The sequence below is a fragment of the Leucoraja erinacea genome, chromosome 8, assembly GCF_028641065.1.
Source record: "Leucoraja erinacea ecotype New England chromosome 8, Leri_hhj_1, whole genome shotgun sequence".
Classification (NCBI taxonomy): Eukaryota; Metazoa; Chordata; class Chondrichthyes; order Rajiformes; family Rajidae; genus Leucoraja; species Leucoraja erinaceus.
In genome coordinates, this window is record NC_073384.1 from 12,676,343 (window position 1) to 12,703,924 (window position 27,582).

The following is a 27,582-nucleotide window of genomic DNA, read 5'->3' on the forward strand; positions in this document are numbered from 1 at the left end:
CGCCGTCGGGTCGGAGGTGACGCTGCGCGGGCCTGTTCCGGAAGGCCGCGGAACAGTTGGATTTATGCACTTACTTTTGTTCTTGGAGAGGTGTCGTTAGTTTAAAGCGAACAACGGAGTGGGGGAAAAAATCACAGTCAGAAATGGCGTCGACGGCGGCCGGGAAGCAGCGGATCCCTAAAGTGGCGAAGGTAACTCGGGGCGGGATGTCGAGGCCTTAACTTGGTGGAGAGGCGCCGTGGTTACACAGAACAAAATGCTGCAGCTCAGCGGGTCAGAACGAATGGTTGACGTCTCGGGCGCCCAACCCCTTCTCCCCAGAGATGCTGCCTGTCCCGCTGAGTTACTCCAGCATTCTGTGTCTATGTTCCGTGTAAACCAGCATCTGCAGTTGTGGCCTACGTGATCTCCAAATGCCTTAACTCCCTCACATTCCCACGATGACCTTTCTGTCCTGGGATAGACGCAAAATACCGGAGTAACTCAGACAGCATCTCTGGAGAGAAGGAATGGGTGACGTTTCGGGTCGAGCCCCTTCACCCTACCTTTCTGTCCTGGGCATCCTCCACTGTCAGAGTGCGGCACAAACAAATTAAGTAACTCATTGTTGCTCTCTCTCCGTCACTCTCCCACCTTATTCCTCTGACATAGTTTCACTGTCCTGATTAATTTTACTGATTTTATGCCTCCTTGTCACCTTCCTCTCAGCTAACAATGAACCATTCTACATTTCCTTGAATATTGCCTGCTTTGACCTGTCGTTTTCTCACCTTACCCTTCCATATCTCTAGACTGCCTCTCCCATGACTCTCAGTCTGAAGTAGGATCTCGGCCTGAGATTTCAACCATTCCTTCTCTCCAGAAATGCCTGTCCTGCTGAATTACTCCAACATTTTATGTCTATCTTAGACAATGGACGCAGGAGTAGGCCATTCGGCCCTTTGAGCCAGCACTGCCATTGTACTTCTCTTTTAATTTTATACTGTCCCTGACTTCCCTTGTCAGCCACGGTCACCGCTTACTCCCGTTGAAATCTTTCTTCCTCTTTGGAATTAACTGAGCCTGCACCTGTATTGTTCCCAGAAATACCTGCCATTGTTGTTCCTCTGTCATCCATGCTAGGGTATCTTTCCAATCAACTTTGGCCAGCTCCTCCCTCATGGCTTCATGGTCCCCTTTGTTCAACTGTAATACTGACACCTCCGATTTACCCTTCTCCCTCTCAAATTGTAGATTCAAACTTATCATATTATGGTCACTACCTCTTAATGGCTCCTTAACCTCAAGTGTCCTTATCAAATCCAGTTCATTACACAACACTAAATCGCGAATCGCCTTCTCCCTGGTAGGCTCCAATACAAGCTGCTCTAAGAATCCATCACAGAGGCACTCCACAAACTCTCTTCTTGGGGTCCAGTACCAACTTAATTTTCCCAGTCTACCTGCATGTTGAAATCTCCTGTAACAACCGTAGCATTACCTTTACGACATGCCAATTTTAACTCCTGATTCAACTTGCACCCTATATCCAGGCTACTGTTTGGGGGCCTGTAGATAAGCCCCCTTAATTAAATAGACAATAGACAATATACATTAGGTGCAGGAGTAGGCCATTCGGCCCTTCGAGCCAGCACTGACATTCAATGTAATCATGACTGATCATCCCCAATCAGTACCCCGTTCCTGCCTTCTCCCCATATCCCTTGACTTCGCTATCTTTAAGAGCCCTATCTAACTCTCTCTTGAAAGTATCCAGAGAACCGGCCTCCATCTGAGGCAGAGCATTCCACAGACTTGCAACTTTGAGAAAAAGTGTTTCCTCGTCTCCGTTCTAACTGGCTCAGTTCTATCCATATTGATTCCACATCTCCTGTTTCAATGTCAACCCTTGCTGAATAATTTCATTATTCACCAACAGAGATACCCCACCCCCTCTGCCCAACTGTCTGTCTTTTCGATAGGATGTGTACACTTGAATATTAGATTAGATTAGATTTCTTTATTGTCATTCCCCTTTATTATCCTTCCCCTTTAACTCCATCTTTATATTCCCAATTTGTCAATCCCTCCCCCCACTATTTAGTTTAAACCCACACGTGTAGCCCTTGCAAACCTGCCTGCCAGAACGTTGGTTCCCCTTTTGTACAGGTCACCGCTACCCCAGAAGAGATCTATAAAGCTAAATCCTTGCTCCCTGCAGCAGCCCCCGAGCCACACATTCAGATCCCCTATCTCCCTGTTCCTGCCCTCACTAGCATGATGTACTGGAAACAATCCAGAAATAACCACCCGAGAAGTTGTGGTTCGTTGTGATTACATGGATAGGCCTAAATCGCTTGGCCTCTGCTCACAGAGCTGACAAGACGGTGAACAGATATGCGTAGGAAAGAACTGTAGATGCTGGGTTACACCGAAGTAGAAACAAAATGCTGGAGTAACTCGGCAGGTCGGGCAGCACCTCTGGGGTGGACTTTAGAGAGAATTAAATTTGCTGTTGAAGTTTCTGCCTGTGGAAATAAATGTACTCTGTTGGTTTACATTCTCTGTTTTGTTAAGTATCTTAAACATTCATAAAACGTCTAGCAAAATGTCTCTCATAAGTCCTAAGGTCAATCTTATGTCATGTGCATTGCTGCTTTAGAACATCTTAGTGATGAGAACTATGTGCATTTCTTGAGATGTGGCCGAATCAAACATTGCACATTTTCACTGAGAATTTGAACAACTGATTTGCACTGTAACCTATAACATTTATATAGCATTGCTCCATTTGGCTTCATGGAACTATTTCGAACAACACCTAATTGCAAATCCTGTGCGAAGACATACATTTTAAGAGATGTTCTCAAGGAAACATAGAAGCATAGTAAATGGGTGCGGGAGTAGGCCATTCGGCCCTTCGAGCCAGCAACGCCATTCAATATGATCATGGCTGATCATCCAAAATCAGTATCTCATTCCTACTTTCTCTCCATATCCCCTGATTCTGTTAGCCCCAAGAGCTATATCTGATTCTCTTGAATGCGTCCAGTAAATTGGCTTCCACTGCCTTCTGTGGCAGAGAATTCCACAGATTCACAACTCTGGCTAAACATGCCTTTCCGCAACTCAGTCCTAAATGGCTTGCCCCTTATTATTAAACTGTGACCCTCTGGTTATGGACTCCCCCTATATTTGGAATATTTTTCCTGCATCTAGCCTGTCCAATCCCTTAATAATCCCTCTCATCCTTTTAAATTCCAGTGAATATAAGCCCAGTCGGTCCATTGTTTCATCATTTATCCCACCATCCCGGGAAGTAACCCGGTGAACCGATGCGGCCCTCCCTCAATAGCAAGAATGTCCTTCCTAAAATTAACCAAAACTGCACACAATACTCCAGGTGTGGTCTCACCAGGGCCCTGTACAAGTACTGTATGACCTCCTTGCTCCTACTCAAATCCTCTTGCTATGAAGGCCAACATGCCATTTCTTCACTGCCTGCTGTCCCTGCATGCTTACTTGTACAAGGGCACCCAGGTCTCGTTGCACCTCCCCTTTTCCTATAGTTTGCAAGAGAGAGTTAGATTTAGCTCTTAGGGCTAACTGAATCAAGGGATATGGAGTAAAAGCAGGAAGAAAGGGGTACTGGTTTTTGGATGATCATCCATCATCATATTAATGGCGTTGCTGGCTCTCAGGGCCCGAATGGCCTACTCCACGTATATTCTATGTTTCTAATCTGACACCATTCAGATAATAATCCACCGCCTTGTTCTTGCCACCAAAATGGATAATGTCACATTAATCCACATTATTCTGCATCTGCCCACTCACCCAACCTATCCAAGTCACCCTGCAGCCTCCTAGCACCCTCCTCACAACTCACACTGCCACCTAGCTTTGTGTCATCCGCAAACTTGGAGACGTTACATTTAATTCCTTTGTCAAAATCGTTAATATACATTGTAAATAACGGGTCCCAGCACTGAGCCTTGTGGCACCCCACTAGTCACTGCCTGCCTGTTAATTCCTACTCTTTGGTTCCTGTTTGCCAACCAAATGCATGTTGTGATGTTGGAGAGCAGCTGGAATGAATTGCAGATGTTGGTTTGCACAAAAAGACACAAAGTGCTGGAGCAACTCAGCGGGTCAGGCAGCAACTCTAGAAAATATGCATTGGTGATGTTTTGGGTCGCGACCTTTCTTCAGAAAGGTGCGCGACTCGAAACATCACCTATCCATGTTCACAAGATGTTGCCTGACCCGCTTACTTTAGCACTTTGTGTCATTTTAGGTCATTATTGCCTTGTCATAGATTCAACATAAAGTTTCTCAAGCTAAGTTATTGCTGTAACAAAATTAGATTTTATTTTATGCAAGATCATCAGATACATTATTTAGAAAAATAGACACATTTTACTTGACTCCTTTTTATTCACAGGTGAAAAATAAGGCACCTGCTGAGTTGCAAATTACAGCTGAACAACTTTTGAGAGAAGCAAAAGAGAGGGAACTTGAACTTCTGCCACCACCGCCGACTCAAAAGATCACCGATGAGGAGGAATTGAATGACTACAAGCTAAGAAAAAGAAAAGTAAGTAGGTTGTAAAATATGTTTCCTATTCATTTACTAGATAGTATAACAAATCAAGATTGTTTTCTGTACATCATTACACGTTTTTCAAGTTGCTGCTGTTTTGAAATAGACCTTTGAAGACAATATACGGAAAAATCGAACTGTTATTAGCAACTGGATCAAATACGCACAATGGGAGGAGAGCCTAAAAGAAATACAGAGGTAAACATTTTGAGATCATTGAATATGATTCACCAAGAGGTTTATTTTTCGAACAAAACTTTTTTTAATCTTCACACGTTTCTTTATATTGACTGAAGGGCACGTTCGATTTACGAACGTGCATTAGATGTCGATCACAGAAATATCACGCTGTGGTTGAAGTATGCAGAGATGGAAATGAAGAACCGACAGATTAATCACGCCCGCAACATCTGGGATCGAGCAATTACCATCCTGCCCAGGGTCAACCAGTTTTGGTAAGTGATAGGAGCAGAATTAGGCCATTCGGCCCACCAAGTCTACCCTGCCATTCTATCATGGCTGATTAATTTCTCCCTCTCAACCCCATTCTCCTGCCTTCTCCCCATAAACCCTGGCACCTGTACAAATCTAGAATCTATCTTTGCCTTAAAAATATCCATTAACTTGGCCTCAAGCCTTCTGTGGTAATTAATTCTACAGGTTTACCACCCTTGTTTGACTACTATATCAGTAATTATTTTTTTTCTAGTTTTTCATCTGATTTCAAAACTTACTATATCCTCTTAGATTTGGATTTGTTGGGAAGCATGGTCTTCATTTTTTGTTGGATAATTCTGATTAAAGCATTTTTGTTTTAAATAGACAATAGACAACAGGTGCAGGAGTAGGTCATTTGGCCCTTCGAGCCAGCACCGCCATTCAGTGTGATCATGGCTGATCATCCCCAATCAGTACCCCGTCCTGCCTTCTCCCCATATCCCCTGACTCCACTATTTTTAAGAGCCCTATCTAGCTCTCTCTTGAAAGCATCCAGAGAACCTGCCTCCACAGCCCTCTGAGGCAGAGAATTCCACAGACTCACCACTCTCTGTGTGAAAAAGTGTTTCCTCGTCTCCGTTCTAAATGGTTTACTCCTTATTCTTAAACTGTGGCCCCTATTTCTGAACTCCCCCAACATCGGGAACATGTTTCCTGCCTCTAGCGTATCCTACCCCTTAACAATCTTACATGTTTCAATGAGATCTCCTCTCATCCTTCTAAACTCCAGAGTGTGCAAGCCCAGCTGCTCCATTCTCTCAGCATATGACAGTCCCGCCATCCCAGGAATTAACCTTGTAAGCTTACGCTGCACTCCCTCAATAGCAAGAATGTCCTTCCTCAAATTAGGGGACCAAAACTGCACACAATATTCCAGGTGTGGTCTCACTAGTGGTCTGTACAACTGCAGAAGAACCTCTTTGCTCCTATATTCGATTCCTCGTGTTATAAAGGCCAACATGCCATTCGCTTTCTTCACTGCCTGCTGTACCTGCATGCTTACTTTCATAGACTGATGTACAAGGTGCCCCCAGATCCCGTTGTACTTCCCTTTTTCCCAACTTGACGCCATTTAGATAAAATTGACAAATAGGAAAATAAAAAAATCGGAATTCCTCAGCAAGATATTTTTGCTGAGGATATCAAAATTACTGATATCCTCAGCAAAATACTGATTTTCAGGTACTAGAATACTGAAATGCGCTGACAAAACTTGGCAGCTCTGCTACTTTCATTTACCTGACATTGCTGTGTCCAAAACATTATGGTGCCCTGAAATGGGGGGACTATGTATAAACACTGCAGTAATTTCTACATGGTGAAACCAAAATGTATAAAAATGGCCTTTATTAGAATCTGACAATGTGTACTTTAATTGCATGTGATCTTTTTTCTAATACAAATCTCAAATTATGGAGTACAGAGGCAAATAAATAACTAATGGGTCTTTGTCCCAAACATTATGGAGAGCACTGTATGTCATCAGAGTAAATCTAAATGGTATATATTTGTTGTATACAGACTCTATATTCTATTTGCTTTTGCTAGGTATAAATATACCTACATGGAGGAAATGCTAGGGAATGTTGCAGGGGCAAGGCAGGTGTTTGAGCGCTGGATGGAATGGCATCCCGATGAACAAGCTTGGCATTCCTATATTAATTTTGAACTGCGATACAAGGAAATTGAAAGAGCCCGACTGGTTTATGAGAAGTATATCCTTTTAAAATGGTTTCCTCGAAGGAGTGAGGTATTTTATTTTTTATAAATTACTCGTATTCATTAAAACTAACAGGAAAGTTCATAGGCCTGTGATGTGATCCTTGCATTTTCTAGCCAGAGACATTCTGGACTTCTTGCAATTGGTAATCTTGGTTTACTGGAATAATTGTTGCTGCAATTAGAATGATGGTAACATTGTAAGGAATGTTCTACCTACGGAGGGAATTCACCTCCATCATCCTGACTGCGGTCTACATCCCACCCCAGGCAGACGTCCATCTGGCACTGGGGGAGCTACACGCCATGGTCAACATGCACCAGACGGCTTATCCCCAGACATTTACCACCATTGCCGCGGATTTCAACAAAGCCAACCTGAAGAAATCGCTCCCTAACTTCTATCAGCATGTCTCCATCAGCACCAGATAATCAAACACCCTCGACCACTGCCACATGACCATCAAGGATGCCTATCGCATTATCCCTCACCCTCACTTCGGTAAAGCTGACCATACTGTGGTGCTGCTTCTGCCTGCCGACAGGCAGCAATTGAAGAGAGCACCCACAGAGATAAGGACTGTACAGAGCTGGTCTGGGGGGGGGGGGAACAACTCCATGACTGCTTGGGCAATTTTCAGGAACTTGGCAACGTGAATGAATACGCCATCAAAAAAATAATGTGTGGAGGACTGTAAATGGACCTTCTCCAACCAGCTGGAGCCTTAGATGACCACGAGATGTTTCTTCTGAACTGTGGAGATGCAGGCTCTACAAAAAGTCCAGATCACCTCCTCAAAAGGCAAAAGGGACTTCTGCTCCAGCTGGAGGATGAGAGGATGTTCGGCAACTGTCAGGGCTTGAATGCCATCACCTCCTACAAGGCAAAATCAGGAGGCAGCTCAAATGTCAGCGAAGCATCACTCCCCGACGAACTCAATGCATTCTACGCACGCTTTGATACGGAGAACACTGATGTGCTTCCCGAACCCCCATTTGCCGTGATGGTATTTCAGTCCCAGTCACAGAGGCTGATGTCAGAAGATCCTTCAGGGAGGAGTGAACCCTCGGAAAGCGTCTGGACCTGATGGTATACCCGGCCGTGTTCTAAAAACCTGTGCAGACCAACTGGCTGGAGTTTTTACGGACATTTTCAACCTCTCACTTCTGAGGTTCCCACCTGCTTTAAAAGGACATTAATAATACCGGTGCCGAAGAGCAAGGTGGCGTGCCTCAATGACTATCGACCAGTGGCACTAAAGTCTGCGGTGATGAAGTGCTTTGAGAGGTTGAATATGTCGCATATCAACTCCTACCTCGACCCTCGACCTGGTCCCAGCACAATGATGCAATTATAAAGAAGGCACATCAGCGCCTCTACTCCCTGAGAAGATTACGGAGAGTCGGTATGTCAAGGAGGACCCTCTCGAACCTCTACAGATTCACAGCAGAGAGCATACTGACTAGATGCATTGTGGCTTGGTTCGGCAACTTGAATGTCCAGGAGCGGAAAAGAATGCAGAAAGTTGTGACCACTGCCCAGTCCATCATCGGCTCTGACCTCCCCACCATCGATGGGATCTATCGCAGTCGCTGTCTCAAAAAGGCTGCCAACATCATCAAAGACCCACACCATCCTGGCCACGCACTCATCTCTCCATTGCCATCGGGAAGAAGGTACAGGAACTTGAAATCTGGAACATTCAGGTTCAGGAAGAGCTTCTTCACCACAGCCATCAGGCTATTAAACGTGACATCAAACAAACTCTGAACAATAACAGCCTATTGCACTTTATCTGTTTACTTATTGTGTATATATATGGTCTTTGGTTTACAGACCCACTGAACTTTTAAATCCTGTTCTGTATTATGTTTACATATTCTGTTGTGCTGCAGCAAGCAAGAATTTAATTGTCCTATCTGGACATGGCAATAAAACTCTCTTGACTTTAATAATTTTACTTGCCTTTTTCTTGGTGAATATTTTTTGTCTGATTAATGGAAACTAATACACTTGCCACTAAGATCTCCTTTTAATCATTCTCCTCTCACCTTAAACCTTAAGCGAGTTATAGGCTCCACTTCCCTGGGAATAAGACTATTTATACTATCTATGCCATGATTGTGTAGCCGAACTTATACTATCATAAGTTTATAAACTCTCCTGATAGAGACCCTCGGCCTCCTTTATTCCAGGGAAAACAGTCTGCCAATCCATTCAGGATTTATAAGGTTATGTGATAAGTAGGTTGGAGCGCAGGATGTGAATTTCTGCTTTTGAATCCTTTACGATAAATAGCAGCTTCCAAACTCTGTTGCAGGCACGATACGTTCCAACAGCCAACGGTCACTAAACCTTCACTTACTATTTTGCAAACAGTGAAATACGGTTAAAGTGTAGAAAAACCTTTACCAAAAAAAAGTTTTTATTTTTATAGCTACTTGTACTTTACTTTTTATGCAGTTTTGTTCTCCTTAATTTTTCTACACTTGTTTTGATCCATCCTGATGTGAAGAACTGGATTAAATATGCCCGGTTTGAAGAAAAACACGCATATATTGGACATGCACGGAAAGTGTACGAAAGAGGAGTGGAGTTTTATGGGGAGGACCACATGGACGAGCAGCTCTTTGTGTCATTTGCAAAGTTTGAGGAAAAGCAGAAAGAAGTAAGAAATCATAGAATTTAATTTTGTAGACTTTAGAGATGCAGCGTGGAAACAGGCCCTTTGGCCCACCATGTTCATGTCGACCAACGATTACCCCATACGCTAACACTGTTCTGCACACCACGGACAATTTACAGTAGCCAATTAACCTACAAACCTGCATGTTTTTGGAATGTTGAATGTTTTTGGAATGGAATTTTTGAAAACCCACACAGTCACAAGGAGAAAGTATAAACTCCACACAGACATCACACGTAGTCAGAATTGAACCCAGGCCTCTGGCTCTGTAAGGGAACACTCAGCCACTGTGCCGCCTAATTTTATTTCCTTGATTCCTTTCAAGGCTAATTCAAACTCCTTAATCACATTCGCTGCTACTATAACAGTTTGAATCATGACCATCTATGGAAAGTATAATTCTCCTGCCTTTGAATCAACCTTCTGAATACTCATAATATCACCATGCAACAAACATTATTGACAAACAAATAATATCACAATGTTTTCTTTACAATGTAGACCTAAAGCATGAGATTTTTAATCTGTTCCAAATAAATTCAATAATTGCTAACTAATTATGGAAAGGTTAATATTCACAATACCCTCTAAGCTTTCCTTCAAATGGTTTTTGTAGGAGAATATATAGTTAAATGTATTCTAGCTTCCCATCACTTATCTCAAATTTATTTATACTGTGACCAAGAAACCAAATCAATAGGCGCAATTCCATATACCCTGACTTTTGAGCAAACAGCAACATCAAGGCGTAAAGAGTGTGGGAACAAACAGCTTCCAGCCCTTATTTATAGTTATATCTGATGTAAACCTAATCCTAAATATATATACATATTCACAAGGGAATCCTGCACTGCTTTGATAACTAGACCAAGTGCTGCACGTTAGATTTTGTAAATTTGTTTATTGTAGTTTTATTTGTTGCTTAGCATTGCATTTAATCCTGTTTTAGAAAGAAACTGCTAGTTTGAATATTTATTGACAACAATTTTCAATTTCCATCCATTCTATTATATCCAATTTCAGTTAATTGCTCGCAATCATATACATATTCGTAATGTGCTTTTAGGCAGAAGTTGTGTAAATATTCAGTTACAAAATGAACATTCGATTCCTACAATAAATGTCTTTACGCAGTGTATTAATATTAAAGGGACTTGCTGCTAAAATTCTGGAGTGTACCATGTGTACATATAGCACAATCTGACTATATGCACTAATAAATACTAAAGGGTCTTATTGCTAAAATTATGGAATAAACTGTACATTTAACACATTCTGATATAGTGGATAGCAACTGAACAATCAGGAATTATTATATGTTAGACTCCAGTTTACAAAATGTTCTGAGTTTCTGTACAATTTAAAAATATATTTGTTTTTAATTTTCCGGTTGTCCAATTAGTGTAGTTGTATACTGTGGGTAATTATCTGAATTAAATTCCTTTATGACATCTTAAGAAATTACAACTTCAAAATGTTCCTTGTTCAGTTATGCAAGAGGACAGTGCAAGTTTGTGGGTTTTTTTTCTGCTCAATGCTAAAATGTTACAATCATAGAACACTGCCAACAAAAACTAGATGCATAAATCAATAAGTACAAAATAAGGTTCAATTCTAATTCCTTGTACAATGAAATGTGTGTCAATCCCTAGTTGAAAACTGGAAAAATAAATTAAAGCAGTGTGCTGTATTAACAACAAATCTACTGGTCAGAAACTTGAAATCGGTTTTAATTAAACCATGTTTTTCAAGAAATGGCACAGTATGTAATGACAATCCATGTAAAATCAGTGAAGTAATTATACAATAAACAGTGAAATAATTGATCTCCACTGAAAAATGTTAGTCCAGCCTCAATTGCTGTTGATGCTTAAATTGTATTTCTACTTACTGCTAAGAGTTTGTTCATTCCCAGTTTGATCGAGTGCGAGTGATTTACAAATATGCGCTTGATAGAATTGCCAAAAGTCAAGCTCAAGAGCTCTTCAAAAACTACACAGTGTTTGAGAAAAAATTTGGGGACAGAAGAGGTATTGAAGATGTTATTGTCAGCAAAAGACGCTTTCAATATGAAGAAGAAGTCAAGGTAGGATTAATTTTTACCTTTTGTATTGTATAACATGTTTTACTATACTAGAAGCCGGCACAGACTCGTGTGCTATAACAATTCAGTGACTCTGTTTAGTTTAAAAAATATACATAATCCAATCGGGAATTTTGGAGAACCTTCCTTACTGGAAGTGGTTAGGATTTTAGAATCAAATATACACCAGTGGACTGTTATTTTACAATGGTGTAGCGCTAACTAGTCTATTTAAATAGCCATTCTCCTGTATTTGAGCTGATCGAGATTACAGGCTATGTTACCATGCATGTCACCAAATAAACTACAGAAACAAAATCATGTGGATGTAGAATATTTGGGGGGGAAAATGGTTTGTAGTCAATCAATCATACATGGGGGGGAAAAACAGGGTTATTATTTTGGCTATGATTCAAGGTTATTGGCATTGTGTTTGTTTCATCAATCTTCCTATTGCTGATAAAGTATCTGGCTAGAGTAGATTCCCTGAGCTAAGTAAATGAACAAATTAGACAATGCTAGATTATTAATCTATGCTATTACAAAAACTCTCATCTTGTCCTCTTCTGGTTTGCGTTGTTTTTAAATTTGCGCAAAAACGTTACCGTATATCGCTAGGATTTTTCGCCACCTTACTCGCCGTTCTCCTCTGCTCCAAGCGCACCAAGTTTTGTTCCGATCGGTGGAATATTACAAAAGTTATGAGGTTTAAAAATCGTAAGAGCAGCAGATTGGTCTTCTCTCCTGTCTCACTGGGATGGCTACTCCCCTTCTGGCAACCTCTGTCAATCACCAGGGCGAGGAGAATGAAGCCCCGGAGGCCGGGCTGATTCCGTGAGCCATCCACCCGAGGCCATCCTGAAGCCGTGAGTGAGTGAACTGTGAGTCCAGAAGCCGTGAGTGAGTGAACTGTGAGTCCAGAAGCCGTGAGTGAGTGAACTGTGAGCAGAAGCCGTGAGTGAGTGAACTGTGAGCAGAAGCCGTGAGTGAACGAACTGTGAGTCCAGAAGCCGTGACTGAACGAACTGTGAGTCCAGAAGCCGTGAGTCAGTGAACTGTGAGTCCAGAAGCCGTGAGTGAGTGAACTGTGAGCAGAAGCCGTGAGTCCTGTGAGAAGCCGTGAGTGAACGAACTGTGAGTCCAGAAGCCGTGACTGAGCGAACTGTGAGTCCAGAAGCCGTGAGTCAGTGAACTGTGAGTCCAGAAGCCGTGAGTCAGTGAACTGTGAGTCCAGAAGCCGTGAGTGAGTGAACTGTGAGTCCAGAAGCCGTGAGTCAGTGAACTGTGAGTCCAGAAGCCGTGAGTCAGTGAACTGTGAGTCCAGAAGCCGTGAGTCAGTGAACTGTGAGTCCAGAAGCCGTGAGTCAGTGAACTGCGAGTCCAGAAGCCGCCCGGTGCGCGGATGCGGCCCGGTGCGTAGACGCGGCCCGGTGCGCGGAGCATGCCCCACTGCTGCAAACTCGAGATCCTGGGGAAGTGAGGAGTGAGAGTGGAAGGATTGATGGAGCCGGGCGGTGGCGGGGCCGGGCGCTGGTGGGGCTCACCACCCCCGCCTACACACCCCCATCCCCCCTCCCTCACACCCCCCCCCCCCCCCCCCCCCCCCCCCCCTCAGTGGCAGACCATGGCAGCAGCAGGCCACGGCAGCGGTAGGCCATGGCAGCGCTCCCCCCACCAGCCCCTGCCTGAAGCCGTCCCCCTCCCCCGGCTACAGGACGTTAGGCTTACCAAAATCAACTGTTTGGAACATCATTAAGAAGAAAGAGAGCACTGGTGAGTTTACTAATCGCAAAGGGACTGGCGGGCCAAAGAAGATCAAAAACATTCTTCAGGAGTGACTACTTCAGGTCAATGACCACTATCCGCAGAAGACTTCATGGATAGAAATACAGAGGCTACACAACAAGATGCAAACCACTGGTTAGCCGCAAAAATAGGATGGCCAGGATACAGCTTGCCAAGAAGTACTTAAAAGAGCAACCATAGTTCTGGAAAAAGGTCTTGTGGACAGATGAGACGAAGATTAACTTGTATATCAGAGTGATGGCAAGAGCAAAATATGGAGGAGAGAAGGAACTGCCCAAGATCCACAAAGCATACCACCTCATCTGTTATGGCCTGGTCATGTATGGTTGCTGAAGGTACTGGCTCACCTATCTTCATTGATGATACAACTGCTGATGGTAGTAGCATAATGAATTCTGAAGTGTATAGACACATCCTATCTGCTAAAGTTCAAACAAATGCAAGCGGTTTATTCTACACAAGACAATGATCCCAAACATACTGCTAAAGCAACAAAGAAGTTTTTCAAAGCTAAAAAATGGTCAATTCTTAAGTGGCCAAGTCAATCACTCGGCCTGAACCCAATTGAACATACATTTTTTATGCTGGAGAAACTGAAGGGACTAGCCCCCAAAACGAGCATAAGCTAAAGATGGCTGCAATACAGGCCTGGCAGAGCATCGCCAGAGAAGACAGCCAACAACTGGTGATGTCCATGAATCGCAGACTTCAAGCAGTCATTACATGCAAAGGATATGCAACCAAATACTAAACATGACTACTTTTATTTACATGATATTGCTGTGTCCCAAACATTATGGTGCCCTGAAATAGGGGGACTATGTATAAACACTGCTGTAATACTGCTGAAAAATATAATAGGTTGTTTGAGTTAAATGTAACACCATTCTGTTTCAAAAATCAAAATAATCTCTCTTGCAAAATATTTGCTGTGGCGTTTTGTCTGTAAACAATAAAACCACAGTTCTGGCATACTCTTTTTTTGGAACATGTTAATGTGACACCATTGCTTACAATGGATGGACAGCTTAATCTGTTATTCAGTATTTGATTAGAGTTTGTTAATCTTTGGCGGTTATCTACTGAAGAATCAACTAGTCAGTCCTGCATCAGATTGTGTCGTCAAAGAAAATCTATTGATTGTGTGTTCTGATGTTCAGTCACGGGTTGCATTAATAATCCTTGTGCAGTAACTTTCTGTAAATTATAGTTCTTGGCAATGGGAATTTGTGTTACATATAACTCTGAGAAGCAGTAATAACATATGGGCTAGAGCTTGGCTTGGATACGAAAGCTAAACAGCTTGGTTAAAACAAATTGTTAATGTGTGTGGTGAAATTGACTGATAGCTGTGTAGTTTTAAATAGCTTAAGCACCAGTACATCAATGCCAAAATCCTGTGTGTAATGCTTTAGAAGCTATGCAATTCTGCATTTAAAAATATAATCCCTCTATGTGATTTCCATCATTTGTGCACAAAATCTTTAGGAAAAAGAGTAGCTCCTATCGTCTTCCAATGTGGAAATTTTCTATTGGTGTCATTATAATAAATATAACATAGTGGTGTTCCTTTTTTCCAGCCTGTTCTCTCCCACATTATGAGCTCTGATTTTTCTCCCTGTCCAGAAACTGGAGTACAGTTTTAACCATGCTCAATGCAAATCATCATGCAGCTAAAATTATGTTGAAAGCTATCAAATATGTGCATACTTATGTAACAGCTAATTGTGCATCTTTGGATTAAACAAAAATTGGTACTAAATTAATTTAAAGGGACTTGTCTACCTCAATATATTTTGTATAATTTAGTATCTTATTTTTCTGAAAGGCTAATCCACATAACTATGATGCCTGGTTTGATTACCTCCGCTTGGTTGAGAGCGACGGAGACCCTGATACTGTACATGAAGTGTATGAGCGTGCAATCGCCAATGTTCCACCCATTCAAGAAAAGCGGCACTGGAGGAGATACATTTACTTATGGGTTAATTATTCTTTGTTTGAAGAACTGGAGGCAAAGGTACGTAGATAACAGCAATGCCAACATTTATCCAATGTGACCCCACTACCAGTCACAATGCCATCCCCACTCCTTTCTGCCTTCCACAGTGACTGTTCCCTCCACAGCTCCTTGCTTCAGTCATCCCTTCCCACCCAAACCAGCCACTCCCCTGGTACTTTCCCCTGCAAGCGCAGGAGATCTAACACCTGTCACTATATTGCCTCCCTTGCTTTGTTCCAGGGTCCCCAGCAGTCCACTCCAAGTGAGACAGACATTCACGTCCACCTCCTCTAACCTCATCTACTACATCTGGTGTTCCCAATGTGGCCTCCTATAAATCAATGAGACCAAGTATATACCCGGCGACTGTTTCACCAAACACTTGCACTCAGTCTGCCATGACCTACTGTATCTCCTGGTTGCTAAGCATTTTATCTCCTCTTCCCATTTCCTGACTGACCTTTCTGTCCTGGGCCTCCTCCATTGCCAGAGGCTACACGCAACTGGAATTACAGCACCTTGTATTCCGCCTTGTATCTTTTAACACAACGGTATGAACATTGGATTTTCCAATTCTAGGAAGCTACCAAACCCCCTCTCTCCCCTGGACATGCACCTGTTTCTTCCCCTACCATCCATTCCTCTACCATCACAAGTTTCACAGCTTTCACATTATTATTTCTGGCCTTGTCTGACAATCTACCCATCGGCCTATCTGCCAATTCACTTAATCCTACAGTAATGGAACAAATTGTTAGAAGCAGAAATTATTATACCCTCTATCTTGCAACAACTATAGAAGTATACAAATTTGTTTTTATTTTATTGTACCACTAATTGTATTGAATGGATTTCCAAGGTAAAATGAAGTTCCAATTTTAGTGTTGTATTCTACTTGTATTCTACATATGTTTTTTTGTCCATTGTACACTATTGAAAAATTTGTAACCAGTATACCTTTCTAAATAGGATCCAGAGAAGACTAGGCAAGTTTATCAAGCATGTTTGGAACTCATCCCCCATAAGAAGGTACTGTTGTCTGGTCCTCGGCTAATGAAAGCAATTCTGATGTTGATACAGTTGATTTCTCTCCATATAATCATGGAAACCTAAGAAAATATTTTGTATTGCTTTGAGTCTGGGAAATTACAGGCCTATAGAATACTTCAATGATTTGATTCCAGTAGGTGCCTGATATTAGCTCAAGTTCAATAGTAGCACTTCAGTCTGAATCATTAAGTCATTAGTATTAATCCTGAATGCCATTTGTGTACAGTAATGCCAGACCTGCTATCTTTGACATTGGATGCTAATCATAGACCTCGCCTGGCTCCTCAAATATCTGCCGATGCCGATCAATTGTTATGTTGCTTGAGGAATACATCTATATCTTCTATATAATATTAAAACACTGTGGCTGGCTGTGTGTGTGTGTGTGTGTGTGTGTGTGTACAGAGCACACGTGGGCTACGGGTAGGGAACGGCTGCGTTGGGGGAGAAGACCCAACGGCTCTGCACTTGGTCTCGTTTCTTTTAAAACCATTCATTATCTTCCTGCCAGTGTGTTATCTATCCATATCTCATGAAAATGCAAATACATACCTTTTACCCTCTTCTGTGTTTATTTGGAGTTTTATTCGGGAACTGAATGTCACTTTTTCAGAAATAAGGTTTTTAAAGTTTTTCTGAAGTTTAATATAGGTTGCGTGTAGCTTTGTGATTTTCAATTGACAACGCCAATTTACCTTAAAGGAAATCCTGCAATATTTTGCAATTTTTAAAATAATCTTTGGTGTCCTTTTAAGGGAATGTCATTAGTTAGGTGGATTAAGGAAAATCCCAAGGCTTTATACGTATGTTAAAAATAAGAGGGTGACCAGGGTGAAGATAGGATTGCTGGAATTTAAAGGAGGGAATCTATGTGTGGGGTCAGAGGAAGTGGGTGAAGTGCTAATTGAGAATATTGCATCTGGATTCACTGAGAAGAAGGAGGATAGCGATATCAGTGTAGAGAACACAAATATGCTAAGGAAGTTTGAGATCGAGAAGGTGGTCGTGCTGACGCTCTTGAACAGCAATTTCCAGGGCCTGACTGGATCCATCCCCAGTTATTGAAAGAGGAAAGAGAGGAGATTGCGGAAGCCTTGATGAGGATCTTTGTTTCTTCTCTAGCCATAGGCGAGGTTACGGAGGACAGGAGAGTGTCCAATGTTGTTCCTTCGTTTAAGAAAGAAAGTAGAGTTACATTAATGTAAGACATAATCTAATTCAATTTAAAATTTTAACATAGATTATATTATTCAAAAACAAGATTGAACAAATTTTATCCAAATATATCTCCCATTTGTGATAAATGTCTATCCCAAAACGCAACTATAACACACTCCTTAGTCTCCTGCACAAAACTTTATAGATTTTGGAGTGATATTTTCAAAATATTTACAAAATTATTCAAGATAAGAATGGAACCTAATACTGAAATGATTATATTTGGAGTAATGGAAGATGGGAATAAATTGAACACATCTCAAAATTTATTTTTTAACTATGGTTTAATAATAGCAAAAAAATTATACTTAAATTTTGGAAAAATACATCTACCAACGTTTGAAGTGTGGATTGCAAATATGTTGGACACCGCACATCTTGAGGAAATGCGATTCCTCCTAATGGATAAATCAGACCAATTCATAACGAGTTGGTCTCCATTTGTCGTCTTCTTGGAATCATATGGTGCAACACAATTGTAAAAACTAACAGTTTCAGGACTGGACGAGGGTTGGTCAAGATTATAAACAATGGTCTTTTTTTTCCTTTTTTTTCTTTCTTTATGTCTTATTCTCTTTTTTTCTATTTTCTTTTCCTCAACTTTCTTCACTCATTCGTCTTTCTTCTTTTTCTTCACACACTATATATCTCACGCTTTTCTATCCTTTACTATCTAATTTCTTTTTCTTATTCTAATCTTTCTTTAATATAACAAAAAAAAATAATAAGCTGTACATAAAATGTATTATGCAAATATATATTAGGCACTTTGGTGCCATATGGTTGTACTTCTAATAAAATAAAATATTTAAAAAAAAATTAGCGATAGTCAGTACGGATTTGTACGCGGCAGGTCAGGTCTCATTAACTTAACTGAATGTTTTTGAGGAGGTGATGAAGGAAATTAATTAAGGTAGGGCGGTGGAGATGTGCAGGGCAAGTTTTGTTTTTGTGGGGCCCGGAATGCATTTCCAGGGGTAGTTGTAGATGCAGATACAATAGTGGCGTTTAAGAAGCTTTTAGATAGGCTTTTAATCCCTACGTGGATTTGCAGGGAATAGAGGGATATGGATCACTTGCATGCAGATAATCAGTTCAGATAAGCATCATGTTGGGTACAAACATTGTGGGCTGAAAGTCCCGTTCCTTTCGAGTATTGTTCATGTTCATAAATGATAGGCCTAGAATTAGGCCATTTGCCCCATCATGTCCACTCTGCCATTCAATCATGGCTGATCTATCTATCCCTCCTAACCCCATTCTCCTGTCTTCTCCCTATGAACCCTGACACCCTTAAGGGCCTGTCCCACCAGCATGCGCCTGCATGTGGCAAGCGCAACCTAACGTGGTCGCTTGAGCCGTACGGCATGCGGCAAGCGCGACCAAACCAGAAACGGGAGCCGCGCGGAGGTCGCGTGAGTGACATGGCGTAGAGGCGGCTGCGGGCCGGCAGGCCGTTGCTGCGCGGAATTTCTAAACACGGTCGGTTTTTCGGAGCCCCGCGCGATGTCGGGACCAGCTCCGCACAATTCCATATGGCTCCGGCGATCGAAGTGGGACCAGCCCCACGAGGCCGTACGGCTCAAGCGACCACGTTAGGTCGCTCTTGCCACATGCAAGCGCATGCTGGTGGGACCCGCCCTTTAGGTTGCGCTTGCCGCATGCAGGTCGCATCCTCGTGGGTCAGGCCCTTGACTAATCAAGAACCTATCTATCTCTGTTCTCTGTTCTATGAGTCAATATAGAAATTTCTGTATTAAAATATAGATTTTGCTGTTAATGTCAACTTTTGTAAGAGGATGTAATAGCAAATATCTACATGTAGAAATAATTACAGCAGTGACTAAATTTGAATAGAAAATTAAGCCACAAAAAAATGGCATGTAAATGTCTTTGAACTCGGTTACTGAACAACATGGTTGTCTCTGCAACATAGTATTACTCGCTCTTGTTTAATTTGGAGCAACCAAAATCTTGTTCAACTAATTCACTTCTACATTTGATCATAGTATCTTATTTTTTTTTATAGTTTACCTTTGCCAAATTGTGGTTGCTATATGCACAGTTCGAAGTTCGACAGAAAAATCTACCTCTTGCCAGACGGGCTTTGGTAAGTAACCATACATATGCTTCCACTTTTATGTTTGAATTGTATGCAATGAGTATTTTGTTAAATAACAGGTATTTTGATGTTGCGTTTTAAAATTTCACACATCTCAGATTACCAGTAGCTATGTGGCAGGGCAATTGGCAGATTCTGTCGGCAAAATTGCTGTTTGTTTTCATCAGCTTTGTCGTTGTGGGCTTCCACAAGACTCGGGCTCCTGGAGGGAGCTACTGACCTGCTAGTCTAATGTCAGATGCAGAGTAAATGCTAGAATCCTTAATGGAAGCTATAATGGCAGATCACCATGAAAAGAATAATAGGATAAAAGTAAAATTACAGTTAATTAAATTACTGGTGCTCTTTAAGAAGGCAACCACTAGAATAGATGCAAAACCTAGTGGATGTAGTGATTAAGATTTTTAGGAGGTGTGACACAATTGACCAACAAGCTTGGAGCACATGGAATTGGAGATCAATGCTGATATGGTTTGAGAACTGATCATGGGACAGATCAAAGGAAATAAATAGATCCATCTCAAATTGGCTGGCTGATTAGTGAGGTACAGAGGGATCAGTACTTGGACCCCTCTGTACAACAATTTGGCTACACAGACAATATGTCACATTTGCAAATGTATTCAACCATTTGTTCATTATTCAACAAATTCAGTAATTGTTTTATTGTTCTCTGTGTCACGTAAAGATTTTGCAATAGTTTTTAAATTTTATTTTATTCATTAAAAATGAAGATCAATTTAAATGAATCCCACCCCCTTCCCATTACACAATGCCATTTTATATTGTGCTTTCCGAGGTTGGCACTTACTGTCACAAGTTACATGTCAAGTGAAACTTGTTTCATATTATTTGTTTAAGATATCATTCATTAATATACACCCTGAAGTTAGATTTTTTTTTTCTTGTGCATCTTCAGGGTACTGGCATAGGAAAATGTCCAAAAAACAAGTTGTTCAAAGGTTATATTGAACTAGAGCTCCAGCTTCGTGAGTTTGACCGATGTAGGAAACTCTATGAGAAGTACTTGGAATTTTCCCCGGAGAATTGCACCACTTGGATCAAGTTTGCTGAATTAGAGACCATCCTAGGTGATGTAGAGCGTGCTCGTGCAATCTATGAGCTAGCAATTGGTCAACCTAGACTCGATATGCCAGAGGTAAGAGATCTGTCTGTACAATCATTTGTCATTTTAATATAATTACTTCCAATGTGGAGAGTTTCTGATATAACCCATTACATGAAACATCACATGGATAAGGATTTAAAGATTAAATTAATTTATGAATTGGGCGGTTGCTCAGCAATTATAAGAGGAACTGATTAGCTTTAAGATGTAATCTATTTTATATTAAACTTTGAATCAAAAAGTGATTATAGTATATGTGATTAAGCAATTGAGCTTCATAGCAGTAGATTATTTTACTGTTTTATGTTGCATATTTTACCACATTTTAGCTTCTAAATCTCTTGTGGATTAAATGAAACTCCTATTCAAATGTTATGCATGAAATGTAGCAACACATCAAAAATTATTGTACTTCCATAAGTTAAAAAAATTGGAACTTTTTAATGAAATGTGAATAATTCTATCTTATAAAAATTAAGACCTCATGAAATTTCATATCTGTAAACGTTCAATATTTGAAAGCTAACCAGTCAACATAATCCTTTTAAATATTTTGAGTGGCACGGGGTACAGATTTTAGATGATCAGCCATGATCATACTGAAAGGCGGTGGTGGTTCGAAGGGCCGAATGGCCTACTCCTGCACCTATTTTTCTATGTTTCTAATGGAGTGCCTGTCCTACAGTGCCATAGACATGGGTTCAATCCTGAGTACAGGTGCTATCTGTTTGGAGTTTGCACGTTCTCCCTGTGGCCGTGTGGGTATCCTCCAGGTGCTCTGATTTCCTTCCGCATTCCAAACATGTGGGTTTGTAGGTTAATCTGTTTCTGTAAATTGCCCCCACTGTGTCGGATAGAACTAGCGCATGGGTGATTGATGGTCGGTGTGGACTCGGTAGGCCGAAGGTCCTGTTTCCACACTATCTCTAAACTAAATTAATGGATTTTCAACAATATATGAAATAACCTATTTAAGACTCATTCTTTCCTATATTGTGCAAACTTAGAACAGTACTTGTCTCTTATGATGTCCCTATTGTGACATGGTAATAATTTTCATTTTAAACAAAAGATAGAATTAACTTTCCCACTCAACTTGTTCTCTGGAGACTGATCGTCTCATCTCATGATTCTTCTAACAATGCCAATCACAGCACAACAGAAACATACCCTTTGGGCATGTGCTGATTGATACTAGTCCTTTAAGTGGAGCTATCACGTCTGGTTCCTCTGTTCTTTTAACTTTTTAAAAGTCTGAATCTCTTATCTCGTTACCACATATTAGGATACAAGAGTTTCAACTTTAAGAGCAATCAGTGAAATTGCAAGGTTTTCCCTTCCTTTTGAATATCTACTCAAATCCATTGGCAAACCACAATAAAATGACGTTTGTCATGAAGCAGCACCATCAAATCACACTTCATAATATAATTTTATTTTAAATGTTACTTTTCAAATACATTCCTTAAGTAAGATGGTGTACTTAAGATTGATTAAACAGGTTTCACAAAACAAAGAAAATTATTTGGTGCTAATCAATCAACCTTTGAGTATTCTATTATTTTATAACATTAACAAAACATATCGAATCTTAAGCCAGTAGTGGGGCTTCTTAGTGTTTTTATTAAAGCAAATTTTCAAAATCAGATTTCTATCTCTAAATGCATCCTCCCCTCCATTTCAGCATTTTAAATACACTGTTCGCTTCATGTCTCTGGTCCTCGCTTCTGTCTCCACCTTCTTCTTCCTCGTGTCCGGCCATCTTCTATATCACGTCTTTCCGGTCGGTTAGTGACGGTGGTTGCAGAATTGGCTACTTCAGTCAGTCACTGTGGTACAGTTTCTGCCGTCAGCATTGCCCCGGGATGCACCACGTGGAAGCTTCTGCTTGCATCCCAACCATGGCATTTCTCACAGCACCTTCTATGCAACTGCGGGAGATGCAGCAATTGTTCATTTACCTCTTCCTGACCCAAGCAATCCTTCCAGGTGAAGCAATTGTTTATTTTAATTTCCACATTCACTGATGTGGTGATCTCGCGACATTAGGGACACCAAACACAGATTGGATAACTGCTTTACGGACCACCCATATTCATTCCGTCAGAATGACCCTGAGCTTTCAGTTGCCTGGTACTTTAATTTTTCACCCACCCCCACTCTGATTTATGTAGGAAGGAACTGCAGATGCTGGTTTATGCTGGAATAATTTAGCGGGGACAGGCAGCATCTCTCAATGGAAAGAATGTGTGAGGGTTCGGGTCGAGATCCTTCTTCATACTGTCTGAAGAAGGGCATCGACCCGAAACGTTTCCCAATCCTTCTATCCAGAGTTGCTGCCTGTCCCGCTGAGTTACTCCAGCATTTTATGTCCCGCTCTGATTTATCTGTGTGTGGCCTCCTGCACTATTATAATGTGACAATGTGAGCTTGAGGCACAACACCCATCTTTCACATGAGCACATTGTAGCCTTCAGGACTCTGTAAACATGCTTTCTATTTTTGTATCAATATTGGAAATTTACTACTGCTCTGCCTTTCACAGCTTTTATGTTTCTATTTACATTTATGTTCCTATGGACATAAACCCTTTATTTTGTTTAAGGTTATATGAGTATACCAAGCCTTTCTGCAGCCTAAATGTGAATTTTCTAGCATTTTGAATTTTATTAACTTCTATAATTATTTTTTAAATGCCAGTTAGATAATTTTCTGTAATTCGTTATTTTTCAGGTTCTGTGGAAGTCCTACATTGACTTTGAAATTGAACAGGAAGAATATGACATGACGAGAAATCTTTACAGACGTCTACTTCAACGCACTCAACATGTTAAAGTGAGCTATTATTTTTTGATAGTTAACAACTATACAAGTTACAAAGATGCTCAGTACTTGGAATAATGGATCTGTTTTCTTCAAGTGGAAAATACTTGCACTTTAATTTACCTAGTGTGTCACATTGTATCTTTGGAAATGCATGCTTCTAAAAGCAATGATCATAAAAGTTCCCATGAAATAGCTGTAACATAAAAAGTTCTAAGTATCTGAATTGTCGATGTCAAAGTTCACAAATGTTGTCAAGTCTTAAAAGATTGGATCAAACAATGGTTGTTTTCGTCGAACATAGATAGATGATGTTTCGAGTCGGGTCCCTTCTTCAGACCCAATCCGAAATGTCTCCTATCCATGTTCTCCAGAGATGCTGCCTAACCAGCTAAGTTACTCCAGTACTTGTCTTTTGTTTTTGTAAACCAGCACCTGCAGTTCCTTGTTTCTACATTCTAGCTGGCTTAGTTTCCTGAATATCAAATTAAAACCACAATAATATAGTGACAAGTGAAAAGTTAATATTGACAAGTGAACAACGTGTGATTTATTTTTGTTTAAACAATTATAACCATCTAAGGAATTGACACCATTTGTATTTGATTGTTAATTATCACTTTATAGTTCTCTGCTATATTATTTAATTTCTGTGCAATCACGTTTCTCAGTGTGAATGGTGTGTGAAACCAAGAAGGAATGGAAGTAATGATGAATGCAATTATATATGTTCGTGATCAGAACTTCTGAAAGATAATATCATTCTATTCATAGGTATGGATCAGTTATGTTCAGTTTGAACTTTCGGTGGATGCGGCTGAACGTCTATCGCGAAGTCGACAAATCTATGAGGATGCCAACAGATCTTTGCGAAACTGTGAGGAGAAAGAAGAGCGACTCATGTTCTTGGAGTCCTGGAGGGACTTTGAGATAGAATTTGGCACAGAGTCTTTACAAAACAGAGTTGTAAAACTCATGCCAGAACGCGTCAAGAAAAGGCGAAAGTTACAGGCAGAAGATGGGGTAAGGACACTTTTTAAAACAGTGTATTTTCTTAAAGTAACAAAAAGCCATGGGCGGGGAACATGGAGTCATTGTTAACATTTATCCTTTTGGCAACAAACTAACAGCCATCCATATCCTTAAGGGCCTGTCCCACTTACTTGTCCTTGGCACGCTAATTACACGACCTCGTGGTCGCGTTGAGGCGCGACGGACCCGCGAAGGTTGCGCGCGATTTCATTAGACCGCACAGCCATCTGGAGCGTGTGACGTCATTTGAAGATGGAAGCAAAATGCTGGAGTAACTCAGCAGGACCGGCAGCATCTCTGGAGAGAAGGAATGGATGATGTTTCCGGTCGAGAATATTCTTCAGTCTGAAAGAAGGGTCTCGACCCGAAACGTCACCCGTTGCTTCTCTCCAGAGATGCTGCCGGTCCCGCTGAGTTACTCCAGCATTTTGTGTCTGTCTTCAATTTTCTTGGCCCCGCTCTGGGAGCAGAATTGGGGGCGGATCCGCAACGGCCTTGAGACCCAGGCCGAGTTCGGCAATCGTTTGCCTGCTTCTGCTGCTGTTGAAGGTGAGACATTGCGTCGCGCCAGGGTCTTGGGCCTGTCCCACTTTGGCCGTCAGTTCCGCGATAAGTTGTTGGCGTGCAAAGATTTTGTTTGCTACAAAAATTTCGGAGCCCCGCGCGATGTAGCGCTCAACTACATACCACATACACGAGGTCGCGTAATTTGCGTGCTAAGGACACGTAAGTGGGACAGGCCCTATAACCAGATTTCATGAAGTATTATGGTAATCTGTCATATTGATAATATTGATTAATATGAAGCGCACATGAAAAAGCATTTTCTTTTTCCTAATGAGAATGCATCTTAAATTTATTGGCCATCTTATTTTTCAATAAAATTTGACCAAATTTTGCTTCTTTCTGAGTACAAATGATGTGATACTATTTGAATATATGATTTTCATGCAGTTGAAACTTAAAAGGATCCCACATTTGCACAACGGTCAGCATGTGCAATTGTTTTGACTTGTTTAAATATTGCTTGCATGCTGCTTATAAGGTTTTGCACTTGACTGTCATTTATTTGCACTCGATTAGGTCTTCTCTACGTTATATTGTTTGTTCCAAGAAATTAACCACTCCTATCAGCTATTTCATGATTTATTGAAGTGAACACTAGAAGGTCTTTGTTTTTTCACATCGCTAATGATTCAAACCCATGGATTTTTGCTAGCATACGTCATAGATCTATAGATGTGAAAACCTTTGATACACTTTTCTTGCAGCTTAATGTGAGGAAAAACTTTCAGAAACAAAATATAGGAGTTAGATTATTTAAAATCGCAGCAGCAAGAGTATGATAAGTATTATTGTAGCTTTGTCAAATAATATCATCCAATTATTTTATTAACCAACAGTCAGATGCTGGCTGGGAGGAATATTACGACTACATTTTCCCAGAAGATGCTGCCAATCAACCAAACCTCAAGCTGCTTGCTATGGCCAAACTCTGGAAGAAACAGCTGCAGGATGAGAAAGAATCGGAGGATGACCCAGATGAAAATACAGATAAAACGGAGGAGGGTGAATCCTGATGAATGGGCAACCTTTTTTAGACTCTTCAATTTGCTTTGTCTCTTACTTTTTTGAACTTTTTTTTGTACAATACGTGGAAAGCTGGAGCTATTAAATTGGTTTTTGTACTGATGTTTTCTTGGCATTCCTTATACAATATCATGATCATACACCATTATCCTTAGTTGGGATCAGAATAACTTAAATACCTACAAAGTGCTGGAGGATCTCAGCAGGTCAGGCAGCATCTGGGGAGGGAATGAGATGTCGGGCCGGTACCCTTTGGACTGATTAGTAGGGAGGACACGGCTGGAAAAAAAGAGATGTGGGCAGGTTAGAGATAAGCACTGCCCTGCCCTGACCCACCTCTCCTTTGCAGCTTCCCCTCCCCCGCTCACTACAATCAATTTGAAGGGTCCCAACCCAAATGTCCTGTCCATTCCCTCCACAGATGCTGCTTTGCCCGCTGAGTTCCTTCAGCACATCGTTTCAAGATTCCAGCATCTGCAGTTCATGTATCTCCAACTTAAGTATCTATTTTGATCAAGTCATCCACTTCTTTTGGCTAAATCAATTCAGCTTAAGATGACTTTCTAACTATCCAACAATGGTATTATTTGTTTTAATATGTAAATGAAAGCACAATATGTTGAATCGTACAGATAATGTCAAGCTTTATGCTGTTTACAAATAAAATTGGCCATTATTTGTCACCTTTGTTGGAAAGTTGCATGGTGGTAATTGGGTGGTTTCTCCACCTTTTAGAATGAGAACTCGTTTGTTCATACATAACAATGAAATTATTATTAATGTGTTTATGTATGCACATATAATTTCAGACCCAAATATATAAAAACTATCCGCCTGTTCCATGCAATCTGCACCATTTTATTCTGACAGTACTTGGGAGAAATGAATTGAAAAAGCAATGATAATCAAGAAAATGTGGGGCACACAATAGGCCATTACTGGCTGTGGGATAGGCGATGATTATACAGACAGAAGACAAACAGAAAGGGAGTATGTATAAGGGCCGTATAGTTACTTGCATTGCTATAATTCAGCCAAAAATCCTTGGCGAGTTGATCCATTGTCTTTTGTAAGTCTGAAGAGGTGTCTCAGCCCGAAACGTCGCTTATTTCCTTCAGTCCATAGATGCTGCCTCACCCGCTGAGTTTCTCCAGCATTTTTGTCTACCATCTTTTTGTAATATCTTAACATCTTGAGTAAGTGTGGTATAGAGGCTTTCGGGCAGTTTTTCAATGTTTACA

General features: G+C 41.0%; 1 protein-coding gene across 1 annotated transcript; it reads left to right on the forward strand.

The window, feature by feature from the left end:
* crnkl1 (crooked neck pre-mRNA splicing factor 1) lies at positions 1–26,444 on the forward strand. Its single transcript, XM_055638992.1, has 14 exons — positions 1–191; positions 4,424–4,576; positions 4,689–4,780; positions 4,879–5,037; positions 6,629–6,795; positions 9,290–9,468; positions 11,402–11,572; positions 15,204–15,395; positions 16,347–16,406; positions 19,675–19,755; positions 20,687–20,926; positions 23,630–23,731; positions 24,494–24,742; positions 26,155–26,444. The coding sequence occupies exons 1-14, from the start codon at positions 144–146 to the stop codon at positions 26,329–26,331; spliced, it is 2,070 nt and encodes a 689-aa protein (XP_055494967.1). The 5' UTR covers positions 1–143; the 3' UTR covers positions 26,332–26,444.
* The last annotated feature ends 1,138 nt before the right edge of the window (positions 26,445–27,582 follow it).